The 27,738-nt window shown below is 35.6% G+C and overlaps 1 protein-coding gene across 2 annotated transcripts in view; it reads right to left on the bottom strand.

Moving 5' to 3' along the window:
* Positions 1-27,738, bottom strand: part of LOC149807883 (uncharacterized) — a 37,489-nt gene that overhangs the window by 7,714 nt on the left and 2,037 nt on the right. The window contains exons 1-3 of one of the 2 annotated variants that reach the window (XM_089971583.1): positions 20,750-20,977; positions 5,459-5,609; positions 618-907 (exon numbers count right to left, since the gene is read on the bottom strand). In XM_089971583.1, coding sequence (XP_089827709.1) covers positions 618-907; positions 5,459-5,609; positions 20,750-20,806 — 498 coding nt within the window. In that variant the 5' untranslated portion in view covers positions 20,807-20,977. Of the gene's footprint in view, positions 1-617; positions 908-5,458; positions 5,610-20,749; positions 20,978-27,738 lie in introns of those variants that run through there. The other variant, XM_089971580.1, reaches the window with a different exon arrangement.

Raw genomic sequence — 27,738 nt, 5'->3', positions numbered from 1 at the left:
ATGTGAATTATGACAGTAGTGTCTGACTACATAAATGTTTGCAACCAGTAGTTGATTATATAGGTTTGCAGCAAGCATTTGTTTATATGAAAGTTTGCTAGAGATATTTGTATACATGAAGTTTATATGGAGTTGCTAGAACTTTTTGACTACATGAATGTGACATAGTAGTCAAAGTATATTTCATATGTGTTTTATATTCATTTTATATGCTTTTCTGTGTTATTTTCATATCATTAGTACCAGTGTTTAATATATTGTCATTTGTCATCCACGAACGTGTTTATTGTTTCTTTAAAACTCTGCCCGGTCTCAAAGGGTCAGCTCGACTACGTTACAGAGGGTAATGGTATTAAGGTCTTGTCAGCTGTTTTTCTGTTAAAATTAACATGTCACACCTTTATAGAGTATGTCATGCAGCTATTTACTAGTAATTTATTCGACATTGTTACGTAGATTGCTCGTTTCAATAGAAAGCCGATCATCGCTTCCAGACCTTTGCGTGACTCTTAAACATCTACATCAGTCTTGACGTAGGTCTTTCAAAGTCTCGCAAGAGATGAGGTAGACTGACTGAACATTTCAGGCTAACGCTACAAAGGACAAAGATTACAAACCTCTTCTATCGTCCTCGAAATTGCTGGAGTGGGCAAACTGCGGGTAGAACGAGTGCTAATGACGCTAATTGGTCGACTGCGTGACGTATCCTGAACAGAGGCTGTACTGCTACTTCTCGTCATTTCAACAGGATCCACATGTCGCTTGCCACGCTTTTTGCGAGAGTTATGCACGTAGTCTTGGTTCTTTTGTTCATCTACGTAAGAAAGACGTGAATTTCTGGAGGCAACGCCCTTCTTCCTGATGTCTTCGTCAACGCTCTTCTCTTCGCACTCCTTACGCCTTTGTTCTGGAAAGGTCGAAACGCAAAATACATAATAGAACTCGTGCATAGAAAATCATCTGTAAAAGTTTGTCTTTTCCTGCCAGCCCTGCTAACTTTACACGTTACTGAAAATGACGGCTTGTCGTGCTAACGTCGTACGTCGTATCAGACCGAGAAGCAGTTACTACCATGTTGATCTTTACGACTCATATTTTTCGGACTTCCCGTACCGGATCACATCAGCAAAATTAGTTTCCAAAACAAAATGCTATGAAATTAGTGGCGGAGACGGATTTCTGAATTTAATTTCTGAATTATAGTTTAATATTTGGAAAGGGCCAAATTTTAGCAAGCTCAAAAAGGTAGATCTACAACGTTGATTATTTTTTGAAGCATCAAAGGGTAGTGCAGTTATAATTATGACGCCCCAAATATTGCTCTGAATGTATAAAAATATCTTTTGTCAAAAAAGCGAAATATGGCTGTGATCATCATGTTGTGTTTTTTTTAAAAAAGTATATACTAGTTTTTTATGACAGTCTAAATGTGAGCGAGATACAGTTTTGCATGTTTTCAGTGCGTGGCAAGCCGGATTATTTTTCCGTCTTTGACTCGAACCCGTCACCTCTTTCACAAAGATATCTGGCTTAAATGATGCGCTTCTTTATGAATAGCCTCCCTTCAACTTTGGAATGCAACTTACGTCTACTCTGATACCGGAAGACATGGCTAAAATAGGTTTACAGTAGATAATCAAACAAGCCTTGTACACCATGTTTACTCAGAATGATCACCTCTTTTGCAAGGACATGATACCAGCCTATGTTATTTCAACATGAACTAGTGAGTTACTGATGTTATCAGACAAAACGTGAAGTATACAACTTTTACCGGATGCGTAAATATTACTTATATACAAACCAGACACCAAATATGGTGGTGTTATCTTGGTTTTAAATACAGCCGAGACTTCACAACGTCTCTGGTTTATGTTCGCATTAGAATCATAATACAGAAATTATTACTAAATCAACGTAATCTTTGACTGCTTGCTTACAGTTGAAACGTAATTAAATCTATATTTATGCCTGCGTAAGACTTCGAATTTAATTTTAATTAAGAACCGCTCAAAAGATTTCGTGCTTCTAACAACCGACATTGTCTATATACTAAGAATGAAGATTTCGTACAACCAGCATACAGCATTGTGAGAGAGAGAGAGAGAGAGAGAGAGAGAGAGAGAGAGAGAGAGAGAGAGAGAATTAGTAGAAGACAAAATACTGAGATAAAAGAAATGCCTCTGCGCTAGGACGACGTGGAATGGAAAGCCAGTGTCACCCAAGATCGGCAAGAATATTGTCTGAGCCATGTATGATTCGTCTTGGATATTTGAATAAATAGAATTTCTCAAACAAGATGACAGTATGCTTGGTACTTAGTAAATGACGCCATATTAATATTTGAAAGTTTTGTGACAGACTGGTTTCCTGCTCTTTCCGACGATAATAAGAATTTTTGTGGATGCGTTTATGGTGGAACAGAGATTGCTTGATATGTTTTGTCACTTCTATTATACAGACTTAGACGATTTGTACACGTATTAACTCCGTGATTCTTTCTGCATTAATACCTTTTTGGTATCAGAAAGATAACTAGAAGCTAACATTTTCTATGTCCAGACACCACAGTGCTGAATTAGATTACGCACAGTAATTACCATCTCTTTATAATTCATTAATTTTCTAATAAATCCATTCAGATGAGAAAGTCGCGTGTATCTTTGATTTTTTCTTGGGGTGGGGGGATCAATATTGTAGGACCAATGGTGTTATTCGCTCTGCCATGTTGCGTTCTTACCGCATATTTTCACTATGGTCTCTGAGCAGCAGCCTATGTTTCCAACGAATGATCTCATTAAAACTTGTGATCCTGTACGGTGAAAGTGATAATGTTGAAGTAAAGAATGTGGCTTTTGGTTTGATTTCCTTTTACCCTTTTCTACTGTAAAATGTTACCCGGTTATTAATCTCGTAAAATGTTTTTACTGTCCTTTTTTTGGGGGGGGCGGGGGTGTTTGTTGGGGCGGGTTTGCTTTTTTTATAGACGTATAGAGGACAATATTTGTGAAACTGGTTTAAGTAGAAACATTGTTTCAAGCGGTCGGTCTGAAGTGTTTCGCCGGCGATGTGAATCTTATCTAATGTGCATTGTATTAGTACACTTTTCGTTTTCTTTTCTTTTATAAATGACACAAAAAGATGAAATAAACGGATATTTAAAAAATAAAAATAAAATCTTTTTGAGCAGATCTCTACTATTGCGATCATTAATATTATTTGAAAAGACTGGGTGATAGCCTTCAATGCCTACATTTTTCCATTGCCCTTGGAACAGTTACAGCTTCTGTTATGATAGATACGACAGAAGGTATAGTCTAACATTTTCATTTCTTAAGGCACACCTATCACTATTAGAGAGAACAGGTAGCATATGCTATAGGGAAAATACGGGGTTTACTGTCTTAAATTTTTTTGCGAGGACGAAGAAAGAGTTTGAGTCCATGGTACGAGGTCTTTTCCGCTTGTTCCGGCAAACGTTTGTACACAATGAACCGTTTGTTGTTGTTATTGTATCATCAATTACAAACTAGAGAAACTGTCTATCAAATGCCAACAACAAGAAACTTTCAAACATGAAAAAAGACCGAAATAAAATCATAAGAACTGCACGAAATTAGGATGTCTGAGAACAGCTGATATAATAAACACGCTTGACGTGAAATACGTCTAAACACGCCCGATCATGTAAAGAAGTGTGTAAATGAAAGCTATTATGTGTGATGCTGGGCTGATGAAAGGGAAATACACAACAAGAAAATCGTTTATCAGTATTTTTATAGCATAGCAGTCTTTGATTCTGTATAAACGCAACATAGAATGTGGGTCAAAGAACCAACTTGGAGACCAAGTGAATCGGAATATATGATTAGTATTGATTTGGACACCCAAGGTTCCTCATGGAAAGAGGTTTAGCCTGGTACATTGTTTTTCTGTTTTCATTGTTGATACTAAGAAAGGCGTTGTCAGGAAACCATGCAACGCAGTGCGTCATTACACCTACTGACAAAAACATCCGTATTAGCTTGTCCTTTCTGGTTGACCTGTTTTGCGGGATATTCATATTATAGTTATAATTAAAAAAAGATTCGAACCATATTTCCTTTGATCCTCGATCATGCAAGAAGTAAAAGCTGGAAGCTTTTGAAGACATTGAAAGCATGGATGATGGATCCAGTAAACTGACCTTAATCAAAATACGTAAGGCGAATATAGATAACATTCCGGTAAAAGCGAAAGCGAAAACAGAAAGACATACGCAAGAACCTGTAACATGTTGAACAAACATCAGCGAGAATTCCATAAGTATGACTGATTAAGGGTGAAGTCTTTGGTTTAGAGAACCTTTATCTTGACCTGTCCCGGTAAAATTCTGTTCAAGTTCTTTTGACCATTTCTTCAGCGAGAATTCCATAAGTATGGCTGATTAAGGGTCAAGTCTTTGATTTAGAGAACCTTTACCTTTAATTGTCCTGGTAAAGTTCTGTTCAAGTTCTTTTGACCATTCCTGTTGTCTTTTGGAAAAAGGCATTGCATCAGGAGGAAGGGGGGGGGGGGTAGGAGAAAGGCAACGTTTACATTGGGTTTCATTTGGCATGGATGGAGCCATTTATTTATTTTGTGGATTCAATTATTGTTCAAATTTATATTTACTCGTCGACGGTTTTTTCCTTCCCGTGTTCATTATCTCAGGTGAATAGCATGCAAATAGATGAACAGTTAGACGAACCACACTACAGGAATCTCAAATTAGACAAATTCGTAAGTCTTTTCCGGCCCTTGTCGCTAGTAATAGAAATAAAATCAAAATAAAAATTCCAAGTTCTTATAAATAAAGAAGCTAACTGTGCTAGGTTACGATAAAATCTCACGAAAATTCGGAAAACTTTCACCTACAAAACTGTAAAAATCCATACCATAAATCTAAAAGACTTTTGTTGCGCGCCATATCCTTTAAAAAAACAACAAAAAAAACATGGGTGCACGAAATGTTTATTTTCTCCCAAAACATTTTACTTTAAGGGCAGCCTTGTACTACTTGCATTTTAACATCTGAATGTCCACTCAGTTTATATAAAACCATGAAAGCATGAGATATTTGGATTTATTAGCCAAAATCGCTTATGAACTTTGTAATGTATAAAGAAATTTCTCGTATTTCAAAACTGCTATAAATTCTGCAAAACAACCAAATCTGACACAAATCCACACATACGGTGAAAAATCCCACGTAATATCACCCTGAAACTGGTAGAAGTCATTGGCAAGAGATAATCAGGTCAGCTATAAGATTTAAAAGTGCAACAGAAAAAAAGAAGGGTGCCGGACGCAATATCTCAGATTCTAAGTGGCTGAGCAAGATATTTATATACAAAAAAAAACCTTTTTCAAACTTTTCTTTACGATCGCGACAGCGAACATCGTCACAGTAATTATGTGTGGGCCATGTACTGTATACCTAACATCCTTGACTCTGCCCTTAGACGGTCAGTGCCCTCTGTGAAGGAGAGGAAATCCCCTCTGAGCTCCATTCGACTTTCTTCAATGACGTCGATCATTTCCTCCGTCTCCTGTTCGTATAGATCAAGGAGCGACTCGATAAAGGCTCTCTGGAAAAAAATAGAATCAAGATTCAATGCTCTGAATATATAAACTGTGTCTCCAGTGTTGTGTTTCGTAAATGTTACCAACCTTAGGAATGCAAGACAAATAAATAGGGAAACCAGAATTTAACGAATTCCTCACCATTACTTGCATATTAATTTGTTTTATTATTTATGTCACCTTTATTGGATTAAATATGCTTAATATACTGAGCTTGGTCGTGGTCGAAGACCTCAAGCGGAATTATATGGGGGGGGGGGGGGTAATTCACGCTCCCGCCCCATCCTCATCCACACTCCAGGCCCTCGCACCTGTAGAGTTATGAAAGCCTCGAGTTGCAAAGTAGTGCTTGGTTGATACACACTGATACACTGTGACTGTTTTCTAACGAAATAAACGAATATAGCAAAGACTAGGAAATTATATAATAGATACAAGTCATAAAATGTCGCGTGTCTAATGCAAAATGTTGATCCCGATGGTGGATGTTTCCTGTCCTACACTGAAGCATAGAGATTCTTTTTCTGAGATAGCTAAACTAAAACGTGGCCAGAAGTAAAAATGGTCTATTGTGAATACTGCTGTAACTTTCCAAATGGCAGATCACCCATTGAAAATTTACCTACCGTATGTGCGTAAAATCGGTTTACACTGTAAAAATTTCGTGTATATACATATTTGTTTTCAAAGAACCGTGGTAATGGCAATACACGGTTCTTGAATTGTATGATGCAGATAGCATGTGCAATGAAACAAATAGAAATAGGTAAAATATAAAATTCACTGTTGTCCATAAAAACTAATCGGGACAGACAGAAACTAATGAAATAGTTCTCGATTCAACTTTGATCTGGAACTGATTTACCAATCAAATAATGGGAATGGGAATAACATTACAATGCTTTTTCGACTCGAAATGGACTACTGTTTCTAGGTCGATCAGTGTGAAACGGCCTGTTTGTGGAACTCTTGGCTTCAACGGCTGCTCGTTTTAGAACGTAAATATGCTACAATTAATGTTTATCTGGATTATTTAATTATTGTGAAAATATATTCATGTCATGATTGAACCTGGAAATGGTTTCGCTACTTGGTGTACACTTTTGCTCGCAGTAGAAGTTAAAAATAGTTCACAAGCCAGGATAAAGGTCACGTCTGAAGCATGATAGAGCTATCCTGACTTATGTTTAAAACTGGACAACACGATTATACCCATATAGGAATATGAGAAACCATAATTTTAAACGAAACAGCTTATTAAACGATTGCATATCCCGCATATTGCATATACACGTCTGACATGAAATATGTCTTTACCAAAGGTAGAAAAAATTCGACGGTCAAAACTAAGAGTTGTTTCACAACGTAACATTTAACTTAAACAACAATTATATTTACTTATTAATTAATTTATTTATGCAATGTTTCGTTGGTTGCAAATTAATAGTATCGGCATGAAACAATGTTTTAAAAAAAGAAACATTTGTATCTGTCTATAGCTAATTATATACCTGTAAAAGGTAGGTGTATAGAAACGTTTAATTTTGTAAGTGTACGTGCACTAGATCTGAGGTAATGGGTATGTTTTATCTAGTCTCATAAAAATTTAATGAACTGGAAAATTTATTCCGTCACTCATTCAAACTCGGTGACATTTTAACTATAAATTGAGGTTTCTGTATAATTTAGTGATAATGCTTTACCTCAGAAAACAAAAATTAATTTAGTAGAAAATCTATAACGAGTAACCGTGGTTGTTAATCTTATACATTGCACAGTTTATTAAATCAAAGAGACATACTGTTGTAGAAACCTATATAATTTTCCCTGATGTTTGCCTGCCAAACGTAACGTCATGCACGTCTGTGGAGATCCGAATTTAATCAGATTTTACAACACAGTTGAAATTAAGATATATTCTGACGGGCATTAATCTATTCACTATTGGGAGATCGATTCTTATTTCAGTGAAACTGTACATGCGATGCTGTTTATTGCAAGAAACTAATCAACGTGTTAATGACTCGTCACAGCCGTTATAATAGAATTGTATCAATTACTTCTGGATCCCCAGATTAATGTGAAACCAAAACTTTCCCTGTTAAGAAAAGAATTTTTATGACAAGAATAAATTTGCCAAACACGGACATAGTTCATAGGAAAACTATATTGTAATCCAAACACGGACATAATTCAAAGGAAAACTACCAAGTAATCTATACACGGACACGATTCATAGGAAAACTGCAGAGTAATCCAAATACGGACATAATTCATAGGAAAACTACAAAGTAATCCAAACACGGACATAATTAATTCTTCTTAAAACTGCCTGGTAAATTCAAAATGGACGTAATTAATTCATAGGAAGTCTGCAAAGTAAATCCAAACACGGACCTAATTAATTCTTAGGATCTGCCAAGTAAATCCAAACCTCTTATCTAGGAGTGGGCCTCGATTTGTCTCTTGGGGCAAATGCATCACTGGAGTAACGCATTATTTGCAACAATTGCAAGCATATGTGACCTTTAATCTTTAGTGTCGAAGTAATCAAGCTAATTATTAAATAACGATAGCGTTTTGATTTTTGCCATAAATATTTACTAACATGTATCCATTCAAAAAATAACTAGTTTTCAGAATATCTTTAGATCAGAAGATTACAGAATAACAGGTATTATGTGAACTTGTCTCAGTGTGTATCATATTCATCAGTGTTAGATTCCGCGCCCCTCACTGACAATATCAAACGTTGACAACTAGTTCAACCAGCAGAAAGAACAATCCGCCTGAAAGTGAAAGCGAGGTGCACTGCGTCCAACTAAAACTACCCACCTAAAATTGGGAGTCAGAAGCACTGCGTCCAACTAAAACAACCAACCTAACACTGACAGGTAAGAGCAATACGCCCACCTAAACAACCGTGATTAGTTCATTGTCCTCATATCAGTGTAAAGAAAATAGTCGATATTGTGTCATTAGTCTGGTACCATTTCGTCTTCGTATATTATGAAATAATTGAATTATTATTACTAGCCGCAAACAATTTATGGAGAAATCCCCATGCGCGGTTCTCTTTAATTAGTACTTGGCTAGATATTGTCAGTCTGAACTTGGTGCTAAATCTTGTCATGAAAAGAAGCGGTGATGATTTGTGAAAACATCGTAGCTCACCAAATAGACCACTATACCAGCCATTTATCTGGGCTCTTATTATTGCTTGCGCGACTCAGATGTTTAAAGATTATTAGATTGTTTTAAGAAGCTTATATTTATAGCTAACGCAGAAAAGCCCGAAGTAATCCAAACTCCACTGATGTAGAAAAGTGAAATTGTAATCTAACGACAAGACGATCTTCTAAACTACCACCACCCCAGAAGATATCTACTGCAAATCATTTACATTTTATATTGAATTATTTTTTCACGGCGAACGGTCTTTTTACTTATTCTCAAAGAGACTGCATGTGATTGAATTGCAAGATGGGTTACATGTGCAATGCGTGTAATCAAACGAAGCCAATATCTTGATAGAAATGCTGGATACATAATCCCCACTGACTCGATAGGACGAATATTTCAAAAGGACGACTTTTGGAGCAATTGTTTAGTTCCCCACGTATAGTGATGCCTACTGGCCACAAATTTAATAATTCAAATCATGAGTATGTTGGACCGTCAGGCATAAAGCATTCTGTTACTGTCAGACTGCCTAATTAAACTGAATATGTCACGTGACCAATTACGCATTAGTGAAGAAATAATTAAAATTGTGTTTGTTCCATGAGCCACTATAACGAATTTCCATAATTTTTGCTCGTTATCTTTGATCTTCCACCATAAACCAACTTGTAATAGATAGCCATATCACCTTTCTCCGCAAGAGAAGATTTTGTCGCAGTCGCTGAATGGTCAGGATCGTTTCTTCTTTGGGTAATGAAGGATTGGTAAACAATAACACGATTCTACAGATCAAATGACAAATTTATTTTATGTGAATTCAATACTGGTAATTTTACTCCCACGATACCGACTGTTTTATTTTATTTCCATAACCTTGCGTGACCGTTATATTGCAAGCTCCTTTCAGGACAAAAATGCATTTTTGTACTTAAAGGAGCTAATAACACAACTGCCGTGCAAGGCAATGGAAATAAAATAAAACAGTCGGGATCGTAGCAGTAAAATTACCAGTACTGAATTATGATAATGTCGAATTTAAAAGATACTTCACCCGCAATATGTATACACCTTATAAATTATTCTTACATGATCGTAAAGTAATGACTTCCGCAAATAAGATTGTATTCAGTTACTATGTTCATTTACTGTGAATTTGTTCTTTGTTCACAAATTGTTTTTTTTTTTCCCTCTGTTATATCTCTATCCCTCTAAGTTAGGTTTGTATCCATTCTTTTGGAGTATTTGCCAAAGTGCTGTGATTCTGTTTTATTCTACTTCATTGCAAACTTTCTTTATTGTCCATGGCTGTGCACTCATGCAAAGCTGAGATATCAGTTTAACCCCACATGCTACGTATTGCAACTCGAGTGGGGAATTATTTTTTTTTTTATATCTTGACTGGTCTGGTCCTACTGCGCATGCTAAGCATCAACACCAGAGTCATGGGAGTTATGGCCATCGAGAGTACTTTTGAAGTTGCAATCGATCAGCATTTTTTCACAAAGCGTGCTTGACAAAAATCTCCTTGCAGCCAAGCAACATCCTCTGGCAGATTAACGCTATTCTTTCTCGCCTCGTGTTCAGAAAATTGATCTAGGTTTTGTTACAAGTGAGAAAATCATTAGCTGTTATGTAATTCATCAGCTGTTATGTAATCCAATCAGTAGCTATGTAATCCAATCAGATGTTATGTAATCCTATCATATGTATGATGTAGCTTAGGAGTGAGTCTGAGTATCGGGTACCATCATAGCACCAATCCCTCTAAATTTGAAATGTCCTTGACAAATTATATGGGAATCCACCCAATAACAAATTAATACCACAAGGCACTTCTAGAGTATCTCTCTCTCTCTCTCTCTCTCTGGTTATAGAGAACATTTGATTAATGACATATTATCATCCATAGAAGCCACAAATTAAAAATAATCACTTCAAAAATGTATATTGTTAAGCATCGTGAATTCGATAAAAGTGAATAAATGTCAAGTGTGGTGAACCACATAAACGTTTTGCATCTTTAACAGCATAGGGTCTTAATATCCATAGTATGTCTGGGAAATACGGAGTCGTTTCATCGTTAAGTACGTAGCTTTAAATACGGAACGTTTTATCACGGAGTCAAATACGGAACATTTTAACATGGAGTCAACTATGGAACGTTTTAACACGAAGTCAAATACGGAACGTTTCTATCACGGAGTGAAATACGGAACGTTTTAACATGGGGTCAACTATGGAACGTTTTAACACGAAGTCAAATACGGAACGTTTTAACCCGTAAAATCGTCATCAAACTACAACTCTGACATTCATCTATCTAGTATCAATAAATCTTAGCGACATCTGTTTCAGAAATTTATAATGGCTCATTAGTGACGCAATCACCGAATGTCCCTGGTATTAAATCTAAGTTTCGCCTAGTGCAAGTGTGACACGCACAAATTGCCTATTGACCATGTCGAGGGAAGGAAAATATGCTTGTTATTCATTTATTTATGGTATTCATTTATTTATGGTATTCATTTCGCTTTGCTGTTGATATTAGCAAAGATAAGATATGGCATAGATTACCTTTTATATTTTCAATGTGTCCTCATCTGTCGCTTATCAGTTTTAATTTCATCAAATTTATCGACTGTGGAACTGTTTATTCACCGATTTTCTTTTTGTAGATGTAGTTCTCTATATTTATTTTTTAATTATATGAAACGGGTTGGTTTATTATTTTAAACTGACAAGAAAGACGTATTCTTTTCTAAGTAACATCTAATGGATTATCGATTTGGTTTGCTTCGGTCGATACCCATCATCATTTATTGAATCCTTTATCAAGGCAACGACGCATATACTTCTTTATATGTTTTTGATAATGAACGACAAGCACACATCTGCTTAATGGAATATCTTCCATGTCACTGGTAAGGTTTAAAGCAGTCAAGTATATTTTCAAGGTCATCTCTATTACGCAACAACCAATCTTAAATAATCATTTTCTTCTAGTTTCTTAAACTGAATTATCTTAGGAATGAACGTTTATCAAGCAACAGCCTGTATGAGGTGGCCAGCCTTTCCCTTCCCAGAGGTGGATGTTGAATACAGGTGGGTCATAAAACAGGTCGTAACTCTTTTATAAAATCCAACTGTGCATAAAAATCAGATAAAATAATAATTTTTTTTTATTAAGAAAACAAGACTGCTATTCCTATGGGAGATGTTTCAAGACAGGCTTCTACTGCAAAATAATTAATGAGAGACTAAACCAGCATGTGGGTGTGATTTGGATTTTTAACGTAGCTTTAACAATTTTTCAGTCATATCGCTACGATGTCTGCAGTGTGACAGTTTATAGCTGTATCTAGCACTGGTGCATCATGCCGCAGACATGTAACATGATGTCCCACCCAGTCACATTATCTTGACACCAGGTCGACGAGTCCTAACACTAACATCTTACGGCTGAGCGCCAAGCGAGGCAGCTGTTAGTACCACTTTTGTAAGTCTTTGATATGACTCGATCGAGGATCGAACACACGACCTTCCGCGTCCGAGGCGGACGCTCTGGTCAGTAGGTTACTAAACCAGCATAGAATGTCCTTAATGAAAAATACTCCACACCACACTGCTCTTATTCAAAGGACACTTATCGCTACAGGTTTAATTGTTTGCTTTTTCGTTGTTTTTAATCGACCATAACCTGTTCAAAACGATGCAACCAACTTTTCTAACACACAAAGTAAACATTACTATCGCCTTGGGGAGCACATATGAAATGTTACAGTAATGCCAGTCCTATTATCACTAGATTCAGAATTCAATTTCGTCTGCACATTAGACTGCAATTCGGTAGTTATCATCAGGCTTAATGTTTGTAAAACAAAAATAAAAACAACAAACAAGAAAACAAACACAAACCATGACGCATCCATGTTGGAGTGTTCAAAGCAAATACATCACCTACATATACTGGACTTAACTTAAACATTTTTGGTACAAAATGGTTCAAATACGGTATATGCTTTCAATTAGCTGTATCTGTTATTGGAAACATAATACAAACAGTGTTTCCACCGTAACGAGGCTTTCATTTGGCGGGTAGACAGCACCATTATTTCCACTTGGGTTTTTCCATCTGCGCCCGTAAACATTGTTCCTACCCCCACCCCAGTTTTTATTGTCACTAAAAGGATAAAGTTTCCCCGCAATCAACTGAGGGTACATGAAGAATCAATTTTAAAAGTCCCTTTAAAAGACATAACTTCTGACGCAGGTACATGTTCTGAATTTACACTAAAGGTTTAAAACTTCTGACTGAGTCACAAGTCCCAAATGCATAATAACCTGAAGGAGACAAAAGACCCGGATGTACACTTAAGACTTGCATATGTAGCTAGAGATGTGTGAAATAAATTCAGAGGTGTGACCAAATATTTTCATACACGTACCAGGTATTTTATTGTTTAGGACCTATTTGTGTTCATTTTTCAAAACTTAATGCTCCGACTGTTTTGGCCGTGACTTTGAACTTAACTGTTGATGTTTACTGCCGACAAATCTGCCACAAATGAACTGGGTTTTTTTAAATCATAGCAGTCATTTTCTAAATTTATGAATAAGAAACAAAGAATCCTGTTCAAGTGAATGCAATTCCTTTCGTTGGATCTTCAGTAACGGTAACGTACTTGCGACGTCACATGTTACCCACACTCCATTTTGTAAGTTGAAAGTGCAATTGTGGAATATTTCATTACGTGCAGTGTCAATCATTTGTCTTGTTTGGTTTCAGAGTTTACGTAATAATGAAAGACTCGCGTGCTTAAATTGTCCATATCTATTTTCCTGGGACTGAACATTTTTAATTAATGTCATTGGTTGGTCGATGTAGAACTGAAAACCTTAAATAGTGCCCGGAATTTATAGGTGTAAAAAAAAAATATTAAAAAAGAAAGTTGCCACCACGTGATCGTTTGCAGGCACTGACTTAATGATGTAGTAGTAACGGCCAATTTAAAACTGTGAATATTCAGTTATTCATTTATTATTTTATCATATACACAACTTCTTTAAACATGACTTCAAGTTTAATCTTTGTGAACCATTTAGCAACAAAAGTTGAATACTTAGTTTAAATAAACTGTGTAGATTATGGAAACCCCTTACTGTTTTTAATAGATGTTGCCAGTAATTGACTGTATTAATTGAAAACTAAATTATAAATGATGTCAGATTGATTAATTATGTTTTACATCACTCACTGCTTAATTGATTGTCCTTGTTTTATATTACGTTCGCAATTCCAATTTATCTGAAATCATTTCTATTACCACGAATATTCAATTAAAAGCACTTCATGATCCGTGTTTCACCATAGTTTACGACAATGAAACATAATGAAGATTGATACCAAAAATAACATCAAACGGTCTCTCTTTAAATGTGATCCACAAGTGGGATGCATTCAGTGATTTTGCCCGCTCATTTTGTGTTTCTAGCCTGGCTCCGTAAATTAAATTAATTTACGGATTTTACATCGCTGTAGATTTCATTTAATGTTAACAAGATAACGACCCCCACATCGTCTACTAGGCAATCGGCTTTCGCGCAACATATTTCGTCACTTTGGTAGGAATTGCAGAGCCACGGATTGTTATGCAAAAAGGATCTCTCCAAAGACAATTTGCCTAAAATCGAAAATAATAATAATAATAATAATAATAATAAGCCATCCAACATTGCGCCATCAGGCACAGTCAGGTGGTCAATTTTCATCAGAGAAAGAAACAATAAGTAACATTTCACTATATATTTAACCACTAAAACCAACCTAGATCACATCATAAAACACAACCACGTTTAGCTGAATAAAACACATATACACACAGCTGAAGAAATAAAAGGAAACAAAAACATCACAACAAAAAATCACATTACTGGCAGTAATGTCGCCCAATTTGTTTCTCGTATGAGAAGACGTAATAAATGACGTAGACAAGGTAAGCACCAGCATCCCACTTATAGATGGAAAGAATGAGACGTCATCGAACTAGTTCTACCTTCCCTAAAATTAGACCAAGACCTTTAAATACTGAAGAAAAATATCCGATTTTGATATCAATTCGAAAACTGTTAACGTGAAACAATATAAGGAAAATAGTTTTTATCGAACGTACACATTTTCAATATTATTAGTTATTCCCTTATGTAAAAAATAATGATTTCCATAAATTTTCTTACACAAAAGGTCACATTTTGAAAGAAGAATATGTGTGTGGTGCTATTTTATGTTATAGGTGTACAATTTAGATTAGTTTATTACTTGTTTCATCTTTAGATACTTCAATATAGTTTGACATCTAAATTTCTTTGTTTTTAAACATTACTTTTACATCTAAAGTGATAGATCAGGGACAATTATTTTCGTAAAAGTTTTAAAGAATGCGTGACACTAATGCATCTATTGATGAACGTTCTCTATCAATTCAATATATTTATGGTACATTATACTAATATCAAATAAGTATATTTATATTACAGTATACTAATATCAAGTAAATATATTTATGGTACAATATACTTATATCAAGTAAATATATTTATGGTACATTATACTAATATCAAATAAGTATATTTATGGTACAATATACTTATATGAAGTAAATATATTTATGGTACAATATACTTATATCAAGTAAATATATTTATGGTACATTATACTAATATCAAATAAGTATATTTATGGTACAATATACTAATATCAAATAAGTATATTGATGGTCCAATATACTTATATCAAGTAAATATATTTATGGTATAATATACTAATATCAAGTAAATATATTTATGGTCCAATATACTAATATCAAGTAAATATATTTATGGTATAATATACTAATATTACTAAGATCATGGCCATATTCCGCACCTTAAAGCCTCTTTTACTGGTTAGCTGGTCGGTTTCATTTCAGTGGCACTTAAAACACATTAATGACTCTATGATCGGTCATGTGTAAATTTCCATCGAAGAGACATTCATTATTTATATCCTGTTTCTCCCTCATTATTCGTAGTAATATCAAGAATTCATGATTTAATATTGTTTGTGCAAGGGACTGTATCTATTACATAAACATTTTTGTGCAAGTCGGCTTCAAGAATAAGTTTTAAACAAGGCAACAATGTATCAATACGGCTGCCCAATTTTTTTGTTGTTGCGCTGTTTTGATGTGCTTACCAAAAGTTTGATCGTGAGTGTTTTTTTTTTGTGGGAATTCGGTCCGTTCATTAAAGTAATATTTGTGACGCAATTTCACCACTTTGTATATGAGATTTTGTTTAATACAGGTTCTCGATGGTGTTACAATCGTGAGTTTTATGGATTTTTACGCGTGATGAGGAGGCGGATTGGTGTGAATATAAAGAGGTTTTTCCCAGAAAGCTGAGCTTTGTCATTCCAATCTTTTCACATATCTGGTTTCAACACTCCCAGTATTTATAGGTTACTGCATTTTGTCTTGAAAAATATGAACGAGTTTTTCTGAACAATGCTATTTTTAGGCGCGCGTGCCTTGCAGTATAAAGGTGTTCAGCATCGTAAAATACTGCACAATTCTGACAATGTAAAGTTAACGGAGAAAAAATGGGCATATCTTAGGTATAGAGATTAACAGTTATTGACTTTGTTTATGGCAGATGGATTCAAATGTTAGATGTATATCCTTAACCATAGCCGTCGAAGAAAACTATTTAATGCTACCTCAGTGAGTGTTCGTATACTGTTCTGACTTACTTATTTGGATTTTTAGTGCTACCTTAATAAGTGTTGGTATACTGTTCTGACTTACTTATTCGGATTTTTAGTGTTACCTTAATAAGTGTTCGCATACTGTTCTGACTTACTTATTCGGATTTGTTACTTTCATAATTGAAATTTGGATAATATAACTCGTGAGTTTAATTTGAAATGTTCCATTGGTGAAGTATAATTAAATAACTACCCGCCAAACCCCCTTTTCTCTTTGTGCATGCATAAGACGACGATTTTTTGTGCAGAAACAAATTTTTGCCTGTCAGGTTAGAGATTACATTTTGGCCACGATGTAAGATTATCCATTTTGTGTGAGCTCTTTTTTATCAAACTTTTCCGAGCGAGTATTTTTGTAGGTAATCTGTCGGTTCGTGTTTACCTTTCATCTTCGCCTGAATATCTAGAACGCAATTAACAACGCCTTACATATCGTACAGTTGGGGGGTGGGGGTGGTTGCGCGTTGCAGAGAGAGGTTGGTGCAACAATAACGGAAGTAATCAAAGACCGATGGGATTTGTCGTGCCAATCTTTTTACAAAATCGGTTTCTCAGTTTTCCGAGACTGGTAGTTATACGTATGAATTGTTATGGAACTTTATTTGACAGCAGGTGTGTTCAGAGTGAGGGGTTCATCCTAGACCGTCGCCGACATATATTTAATGCTGCCTTGATGACACCAAGAAGGTGGGAACTGAGTGTCTTTCCCCATGGGCACAATAAGGGTCCCACTAGGCTTCATGTATGTCAATAAATGCAGAGTGCACTGTGGTCAACATGAATAGATATACAAAATGTCACAAATCTCTAACACATATGTGAATATCACTAAGAAAACAACTATGTCTCTAATGTCATTTTGAAAACTTTCTAATTCTGGTAATATTTTCAACTAATGTTCGAACAAATTAAGCTCATTTAAAAATGATCAAAATATGAAAATCTGATTTCAAAACATAAATTTTAAACAAAATGATCGGGTGGTGAATGGAGATCAGAATTGCCACACTCCCTCTAACGTAACAGTTTTAAAAGAACCTTTTGTATTTTTTATTTCTCACCTCATCCGATATCATTATTACAACAAACCTCGATGACGTCACATAGCGTCAGCCATACACATGACGTCACACAAATGTGTGCTTTGTGTACCTTCTCTCTGCAGTTAGTTTTACGTCTGTTTGGACAGCCATAGCTGTTAGACGACTGTGCGGAAGTTTAATGTAATGTTTTCTCAACAAAACGACATACGATGCCCACCAATGTTCAGACAAGTTTCAGCTGCTATTACAAATGTGAGATCAAGTTTTATTGATATGCATATGAGAGAGTACAAACAATTTCGCGCAATTTTGCCGAAATTTCCTTGATTTTTATGTTCGTCGACACTGTTTATGCACGTGTGATACATGTGAACCAGTCTGTCATGTACGGCAGAGATGGTAGAATGTACTGCCGACGAATCGTACAATGCACGCCAGTTTATGCTCACGGTGACTAAACATAAAGGTCTGATGATTTTGCAAGAATTTCTATGGAGAAGGGAAAACTTGTACAATAAAACTTTTCAAAAACGAAGTCCTTCATAGAAGAACAATTTCTTTTTAATTTTGAGGGGTTTTCGATTTACTGGGGAGCTATTTTTTTCCACCTCAGAACGAAATGTGATCAGGTGATCATTCCAAAACAAGTAGAATATCAACAGCTCTTGATCAAAGCAAGTGACTATTTTTAGAGCAAACTATAGATGAACCAACCAAAGTAATTATTTTCTTACCAACAAGTTTCTTATCGACTAGTCGTGCCTGGCATATCTGCTCAAGTTACTGTCTACGTCGAATCCAGTCTCCGTCCAGTGAAACCAAAACAAGTGTGCATGCATAAAAAAATTCAAATATTTTAAAAAATGACAAAACTATGGAAACTTCAAGGAAAAGCTGATGGATTTACACCACTTTTCATAACAGACACTCAGATCAAAACTGTGTGACATTTGGCATTTGTTAAACAATAAAATGCATTCAGTAAAGGACACATATTCCCGGACCGCTCCGGTGGCCTAAGTGGTTAGAGCATCCGCCTCGGATGCGGGGAGGTCGCGGGTTCGAACCCTGGTTGAGTAATACCAAAGACTTTTTTAAAAACGGGTACTAGCAGCTGCTAGACTTGGCGATCATCATTAAGAGGTTAGGGCTGGTCGGCCTGGTGTCGGACATCACTATTAACTGTCACACTGCAGACATCGAAGCGATATGACTGAGTTTTTTTTTAAAGCTACGTCAAACACACACACACACACACACACACACACACACACATCCCCTCCCTGGTGGTATAATCATGAAAGCGTTCATTAATCGCTTGGTTAGGTACAAACAGCGTAGTAGAAATGAAGTGTTTTCTATACATAAAACACACAGAAGCACGGAATAAAAGAATATACAACAAGACGAAAAAGAAGTATAAAGATTATAGAAACTTGCATACGTGGAGAATCTGATTCTTTTCAATGACAAAGGTTCATAACTATAAATTGTTATGGACCTTCTTCAATCCATTCGGAAAATCGGCAGTGCTGGAGTTTCGCCCCTAAGGCACCAGGGAAAATTTTACTCTGAGTCGAAGGATAAGAAAATATCCTGAACCAACGGTACCAGTCTTCACCGCGGAAGATAAGAAATGTTTATGGAACACCGTTTCTCTCCACGTCTAAAGCAACTATCAGTACCGATGGCGTCTATGCGTTACCGAAGAAACTGAAACCTATCCCCGCTAGCCTACTGAAGTACCTGTCATATGAAATCTCATCACTACAAACTATCACTTTCTAAAAATGCCACAGCTCCCGAGAAGTTCAAAATGAGTGGAAGAAGGCAAATATGTCAGCAACTTTAAAACAAAGGGGGTAGGGAAAGTAGAACGTCAGCCGTTACTGTCAAGTATTTTTTACCAGTCGTGTGCTACAAGAAACACGAACATACTACATTAAGCACCATTACGAAACATCATGATTGGCACCGTTTCCTTATTGACTGCCAGCATGGATTAAGAAGCTGGCACAGCTGTGAGACAGAACTGATCACTAAGATACATGAATTGTCATCAACCTTTAATGTAGGCCGGCAAGAAGACATTATAGTCCTTAGCTTCATTAAGACATTTGACAGAGTACCACATGAAACCGTTCTAGCATTGTTAAATTACTGTGGAATAAGGGTACTACATGAACGCGTTCTAGCATCGTTAAATTACTCTGGAATAAGGGTACCATATGAACGCATTGTAGCCATGTTAAATTACAATGGAATAAGGGTACCATCTGAACGCGTTTTAGCATTGTTAAATTACTGTGGAATAAGGGTACCATATGAACGCATTGTAGCCATGCTAAATTACAATGGAATAAGGGTACCATCTGAACGCATTCTAGCATTGTTAAATTACTGTGGAATAAGGGTACCATATGAACGCATTGTAGCCATGTTAAATTACTGTGGAATAAGGGTACCATCTGAACGCATTGTAGCCATGCTAAATTACAATGGAATAAGGGTACCATCTGAACGCATTCTAGCATTGTTAAATTACTGTGGAATAAGGGTACCATATGAACGCGTTTTAGCCATGTTAAATTACTGTGGAATAAGGGTACCATATGAACGCATTGTAGCCATGCTAAATTACAATGGAATAAGGGTACCATCTGAACGCATTCTAGCATTGTTAAATTACTGTGGAATAAGGGTACCATATGAACGCATTGTAGCCATGTTAAATTACAAAGGAATAAGGGTACCATCTGAACGCATTCTAGCATTGTTAAATTACTGTGGAATAAGGGTACCATATGAACGCGTTTTAGCCAAGTTAAATTACAATGGAATAAGAGTCCCATATTGAACTAAATTAGAGCATTTCTATCGGGCAAGACAAAACAGTGAATAGTGGATAGAGCCACATCAGAGTCAATTCCAGTGCAAATATACCATCCTTGACCCATCCCATTTCTGTTATTAATTAACTATCTGCCACCGGGTGTCTGGTCCAAGACACGCCTCTTTGAATAACTGCGCGGTTTACTTAGAGCCCTCTCTGACGGGACTACAAAAGTCTTAAAGGCAATTTGAACCAAGGAACGGGCCGGGAAAAGTCATATCTTACCTCGTTCCACCCAGAAAATGGCAGCATCCTGTGAGGGACAATATAAAAATCCCCCATGACCTATAAGCACACGTCAGAAGGTCATCATCTGACAATCGAGGAATCTACAAGCTATATGGCAGCTGTATTGGCACATAACAAGTAATGTAAGATGCATACAGACAAAATGGTAAACAGAGCTAACATTACACTGGAGTGTTTGAAACGAGGCTGACAGATCAGAATTGAATCAGTCTAGGCCAGTTCTTATTTCACCCATTACAACGAAATCTTGAATATTGTTAATCAGATTTTAGCCTCAATACCCAGGACCATAACTGAACGATACACTGTTAATATGTATAGGAACACCAGGTATAGGAACACCAGCAATGTTGTATTAATCCTGGAGTACCTAAAGTGGAAATTACTTGAACCCAAGACCCCCAAAAAACAAGTAACAATGTTCTACAAGATAACGAATTACACTGCTGACATCCAAGCCTGAGATCACTTGACACCTGCATCCCGTTGCATCGGGGCCAGTCTCTATCTGAAATTTAGACCATTCCCTGCCTCAACAGATTAGTATAAATATAGTTAATTCCCCAGAACTCTCCGTCTTTGAAATACTTTGCCAGCCAGGGTAGCTAAAACACGTGACTTGGTCTCTTACAATCTTGAGCTATCTAGACTTATTTGCTATTTCAAAATGTATTACTACTACTACTACTACTATTATTATTATTATTATTATTATTTGTTGTTGTTGTTGTTGTTAAACCCACTAAATAATTTTCTCTTTCTTTTTCGCCTCTGTTATGTTTTTATTAATACTTTTTTCCACAAAGGTAATAATTCATTTTTGGCTGCATTGACGTACAAGATAGAAATAGAATATTGTTGTAACAACACATTTTCCATTCAGTGTTTAAAACGGACATACGTGATAATTCATTGCATCTGTGTTGTGTTTTATTTTCCACTGTTTCAGGTTTTATTTTCCACTGTTTCGGGTTTTATTTTCCAGTGTTTCAGGTTTTATAATGACCATTCTATGTTATACTATGTCAATCAATACTCTTTTACCTTACCTAACACATTTGGCTAACAACCGTGTCATCAGCGATGGGAACATTGTTCGGCCATTTCCGTAAAGTTGTTTCTTTCTTCTCTACCTGGTGGAAAAGGCCGATGATGCTACGATTAGGTAGGTCATCGACTGTTGTCTGGGGTGAAATTTTGACGGTATGGCATTAAAGCATATGAAAGCAGAAATTACCAAGGTCACTCAGTGTCAACTACAATGCAGAGAACGTGTAATTTTAATAATTTCAAAAGTATTCAATGAATTCAAATCGAATACTGAATTTAGGTCATTTGGATTTCCGTTTTAAATATACGAGGATTTTTTATACTAAATTTTAGAGCTATTAGTAATAATTCCTATGATAATTAGGTGGGCGGAGTCAAGGGCAAATAGTGAAACCACTGGCTGGCCATATGTCTGATTAAGTTCCGGTTTTAATAGGAATCATTGTTGTTTAAAAAAAAAATATTTGGTGCTGAATATTCCTTCCGGTTATCAGCGTAGAGGATTTTCAGTTTCTGTGTAAAAGTTTGCATAAAGCAAAAAAAAAAAAAACAAAAAAAAAAAAAACATTCGGGACTAGAAAATTGATTCGGTTTCAAGAGAATTTTTGTTTTCTGAGGTTTCTGTTTGAAAGGTTTCTTTTCCTGTAAAGAAAAAAAATTGATATCTGGAGATGGAAAGAAACCAGTGGGAAGATTGGTGACACGATTGATGTTTTAATGGATTGTGGATATACATGTTGATTGATATGTTAAAGACAGACAAACATACATTTGCAATATTGTTCATCCCATATGAGTCAGTGTCAAGGTCAAACGTTACAAATTATTGTTGTAAATGCATCTCAAGACATGTAAAATACACTCATTTGATTGATAAACTTTTTTAAAATTTATTCTACCAAAGAATATATATATATATATATATATATATATATATATATATATATATATATATATATATATATATATATATATATATATATAGATAGATAGAGAGAGAGAGAGAGAGAGAGAGAGAGAGATTTTTTTCATGTGTTGCTTCTGTATATGTATCTTACTTTTGGTACAACATCAAGTCGGTTAATGGATAAAATTTAATTTATAGTACCAGAAAATATCGATGATTAAGTGTTATTGAATTACGAATAATGTGTAGATGAAGTTTCAATTTTATGCGTAGTTCATCATTTGTCACACAAATAATTATTAAATTGGACATCTGAATTGCGAAACATTCCCTGATTGGGATGTTTAACTAAGGAAAGTATAACTATTTGAATTGGATAATTTATCGATTTTTTTTTTCTTCAGAAGTGTAAATATTTTTACGTATAAACTAATTAAATTGTCTTTATATCCTTTTGATGTCCTTTTGGTCCTCACGTGGTGAGAGCCGCGGTAACGCCTTTAGTGGAGCTTCCGACTCTTAATCCCAGGGTGGCGGATTCGATACCGTCGGTTGCCTCGGAGTGCCCTTCGGAAAGTCACTTAGCTTTCATTACCTGGGCATGATACAGCCAATAGTGTGTTCAGAGTGCCATAAAAACAAACAGAAAACAAGAAAGCATAGCATCTCAGGACGTACACCTATCAATGTAGTCACAATGAAAACTAAATAAAATTTTGGCATAATTTTACTAAAGATTGAGGTAGAATTATCATAATTTCGGAGTAAGTGTTTTGTACGAATGCAAAAGTTGATAATTTTCACTGGATTATTAATCTGGGTTTGCAACTTCTGCGTCCTAAATATTAGATAGAGTTTGTGCTCAGACTCCACGTGTGTGTGTGTGTGTGTGTGTGTTTAATATATTGCTTCTGTATGTGTATCTGCCAATAAAACAGTTCTTACAATTGGCGCAACATCAAGTCGTTTTATTGATAAATTTTATTTATTTACAGTACCAAATACTATTCCTGGCTAAGTGTTATTGAATTTCGATATCAGTATTATAACTGTACAAAGGAAAACGCATCGTGTGTGTTGGTGGGAAGGTCGGATCTATTTTTCTTTTTTGTGAAATTTATTTTTGAAAGATTTACCACAGACTTCAATGGGACCAAAACATTTAGAATAGAAATTTAAGTTAAGCGTGAATCCAGTGCTTTCCCGCTACATTGGAAGATTATAATTAACTCCAATTGAACGAATTTCCGGATATAAGAAAGTACTGATTTATAGATGCATTTTAATACAATCCACTACTTTAAAAAAAAATATTTTAACTAAACTTGATCAGTTAAAAAACATAGATCCCCACGTATTCCTGCTGTACCCTTCGCATTAAAAAACTAAAACTACAATAACGTGAACACGATCTGGATGCATTTACGTTAATTCACGTGCGTGTGATATGGTCTGTTTCAAAATATGACAAAAACGATCTCCTGATCTGCTAAAGGAAACACTCAAATCTCGTTTCGGCAAAAATTAATTATACATTAAAAAATATAAAGTAATATTCTTCTCAATGTAATGATATGGGCGTTTGCGTTTTTTTAAACAAATGCGTTGTGCCGTGGAAAGAAATATATCCCTTTGATGTTGTTCCTACCGCCCGGAAAAAAATTCCTGCAGACGCCCATAGCAATGAACATACAGATGTCCAAGTATCCTTAATATTCACGAATATCATTTGGAATAATTTCCGTCGGCGTTGTTGCAAAACAGACGATATCGTTCAAAAAGCCAATTCCATGAAAGGCAATTTCCTACATAGGTCCCGATCTTGTGATTCACTAAGGAATTCGTTTTTCGCGGGTATATGACAGCTTTATTCTTTGTAACATTGTTTCAGTAGATAGTATAGATTTGCCAACCAGGTAGTTACAGACTGTGCAAAAATTAGAGTCATCGACTTTGGCGAGCAAACCGTAGTGTTATTTTACAAAAGGAAAACTCACCAAAATATTATTGAACACGCCACCAAGGCTTATTCTACCATTTGCCTAGGGGGCCCGAGTGGCCGAGTGGTCTAAAGCACTCTCTGTTACGGATCACTGCCATCTTACCTCTGCCTGCGTGGGTTCGAGTCTCGGATTCGGCTAATGTGCGTATGTGAGAAAGCTTGCCATTAGCTTCTCGTGGGTCGGTGATTCTTTCCGGAGTTTTCCCGGGTTCTTCCTCTACCATTAATACTGGCCGCCATGTAAAGCCTATCGTGTGCTGAAAAATGGCGTTAAACCATACAACAACAACAACTATTTGCCTAGGTATGTTTATACGTAATGTGGATAGTTTGGGTTTTGTTTGGTGCTTTACGGCACAGCAGTACAAGTAGGTTATTTAAGTGAAGTGCCTTTCCCAAGGACACACACCGGTTGCTGACCCATACTATTCCGATGATTAGAACCAGACTCTGTCGCGATTTCGACACGTTGAGTCACCCTGGCTTCGTCTGGTAAATAGATTCATTCGCAGCCTTTCTCCAAATTAATGTTGGATAGGAACAATTGCTGGAGGCGACTACATAAGTTAGTAGTGTAAACATGATCGCAGCTTGTAGGATTAAAAAACAAGAACGTTAACAGCTTTATATTTCAATGAATTTTTAAGGGCAATATCGATCATATTGTTAATGGAGACCCGAACATGCCTGCATGGAAACCTATGAAGATATCGGCTAACCAAGATTCGTAATATCATCTTTACGAGCACCAAAAGGCGAATATATTCCTCCGATAATTCTGATTCAATTACGATATGTACTCGCTTACGAGTCGGATCCAACTGCAAACAGCAAAGAACCTGACCTCTTGTCGCATAATATGTTGTCATATCAAGGTCTATGTTGATTACTCTCCTGTCTAATCCTACCGAACTGCATAGACTCAGATCTGCCGGCGGATGATATCCAGTTTGCAGTTGGATCCTACTTGTATGTGAATAAAAACAGTAAATAACTTAATGCAAATTTGCAAAAAATCTCTCAGTAAATTGTGAACTGCGAAAGGTTAATCGATAAGGTAATACAATAAAACGCTAAACGATAAGGTAATACGATAAATCGCTGAAAGATAAGCTAACACGATCAACGCTAAACGATAAGGTAACACGATAAACGCTAAAAGATAAGGTAAAACGATAAAACGCTAAAAGATAAGGTAACACGATAAACGCTAAACGATAAGGTAACACAATAAAACGCTTAAAGATAAGGTAATACGATAAAACGCTAAAAGATAAGGTAACACGATAAAACGCTAAAAGATAAGGTAACAAAATAAAACGCTAAAAGATAAGGTAACACAATAAACGCTAAAAGATAAGGTAACACGATAAAACGCTAATAGATAAGGTAACACGATAAACGCTAAAAGATAAGGTAACACGATAAAATGCTGAAAGATAAAGTAACAAAATAAAATGCTAAAAGATAAGGTAACACAATAAACGCTAAAAGATATGGTAACACAATAAAACGCTAAAAGATAAGGTAACACGAGAAAACGCTAAAAAAATAAGGTACCACGATAAAAGCTAAACGATAAGGTAACACGATAAACGCTAAACGATAAGGTAACACGATACACGCTAAAAGATAAAGTAACACAATAAAACGCTAAAAGATAAGGTAACACAATAAAACACTAAAAGATAAGATAACACGATAAAATGCTGAAAGATAAGGTAACACGATAAAACGCTTAAGGATAAGGTAACACGATGAATCGCTAAAAGATAGGGTAACACGATGAAACACTAAAAGATAAGGTAACACGATGAAACGCTAAAAGATAAGGTAACACGATAAACGCTAAACGATAAGGTAACACGATGAAACGCTAAAAGATAAGGTAACACGATACACGCTAAAAGATAAGGTAACACGATAAACGCTAAAAGATAAGGTAACACGATAAACGCTAAAAGATAGGTAAACAAAATGTTCAAGCATAATGCATCGACACTTGTGCATATATTACGATTTTTTAATATATATTTTTGTCAACATTTTTACTGAAAATAGGGTTTAGTGGATCAATAATTAACATATCTGCACAAGTGAATGGAATTTCCTGGTCTCTTCAAAAAGCCAATAATCAGCAATATTAAGTCCATATTTGGGTCAAAACTAGTTGACCTCATTTTTCAGCTTTTCTTTTTATTACAAAATCTGAACAAACCAGTGTAGTCTTTTAATGAGGCTATTATATTTAATTACCATTCTTGTTCATAATCAATTTAGAATCATCTATGACAACACTATCCATAATTATTTTAGGATAATCTATGACAACACTATCCATAATTATTTTAGGGTAATCTATGACAACACTATCCATAATCATTTTAGGATACTCTTGAACAACACTATCCATGATCATTTTAGGATACTCTTTAACAACACTATCCATAATCATTTTAGGATATTCTGTAACAACACTATCCATGATCATTTTAGGGTAATCTGTGACAACACTATCCATAAACATTTTAGGATACTCTTGAACAACACTATCCATAATTATTTTAGGGTAATCTATGACAACACTATCCATAATCATTTTAGGATACTCTTTAACAACACTATCCATAATCATTTAGGATACTCTTTAACAACACTATCCATGATCATTTTAGGATACTCTTTAACAACACTATCCATAATCATTTAGGATACTCTTTAACAACACTATCCATGATCATTTTAGGATACTCTTTAACAACACTATCCATAATCATTTAGGATACTCTTTAACAACACTATCCATGATCATTTTAGGATACTCTTTAACAACACTATCCATAATCATTTTAGGGTAATCTGTGACAACACTATCCATAATCATTTTCTGGTTTCTAGGATTCTAAAAACAAACAATAAAATGGTGTGTGTGTGTGTGTGTGTGTGTGTGTGTGTCCTTTAGTTGGACTACAACAGACAAATCAAAAAGGGGAGATGTCCTCGTCG

The sequence above is a fragment of the Sinohyriopsis cumingii genome, chromosome 1, assembly GCF_028554795.1.
Source record: "Sinohyriopsis cumingii isolate HCF-2022 chromosome 1, ASM2855479v2, whole genome shotgun sequence".
Taxonomy (NCBI): domain Eukaryota; kingdom Metazoa; phylum Mollusca; class Bivalvia; order Unionida; family Unionidae; genus Sinohyriopsis; species Sinohyriopsis cumingii.
This window is presented reverse-complemented; position numbering and strand designations above follow the sequence as displayed.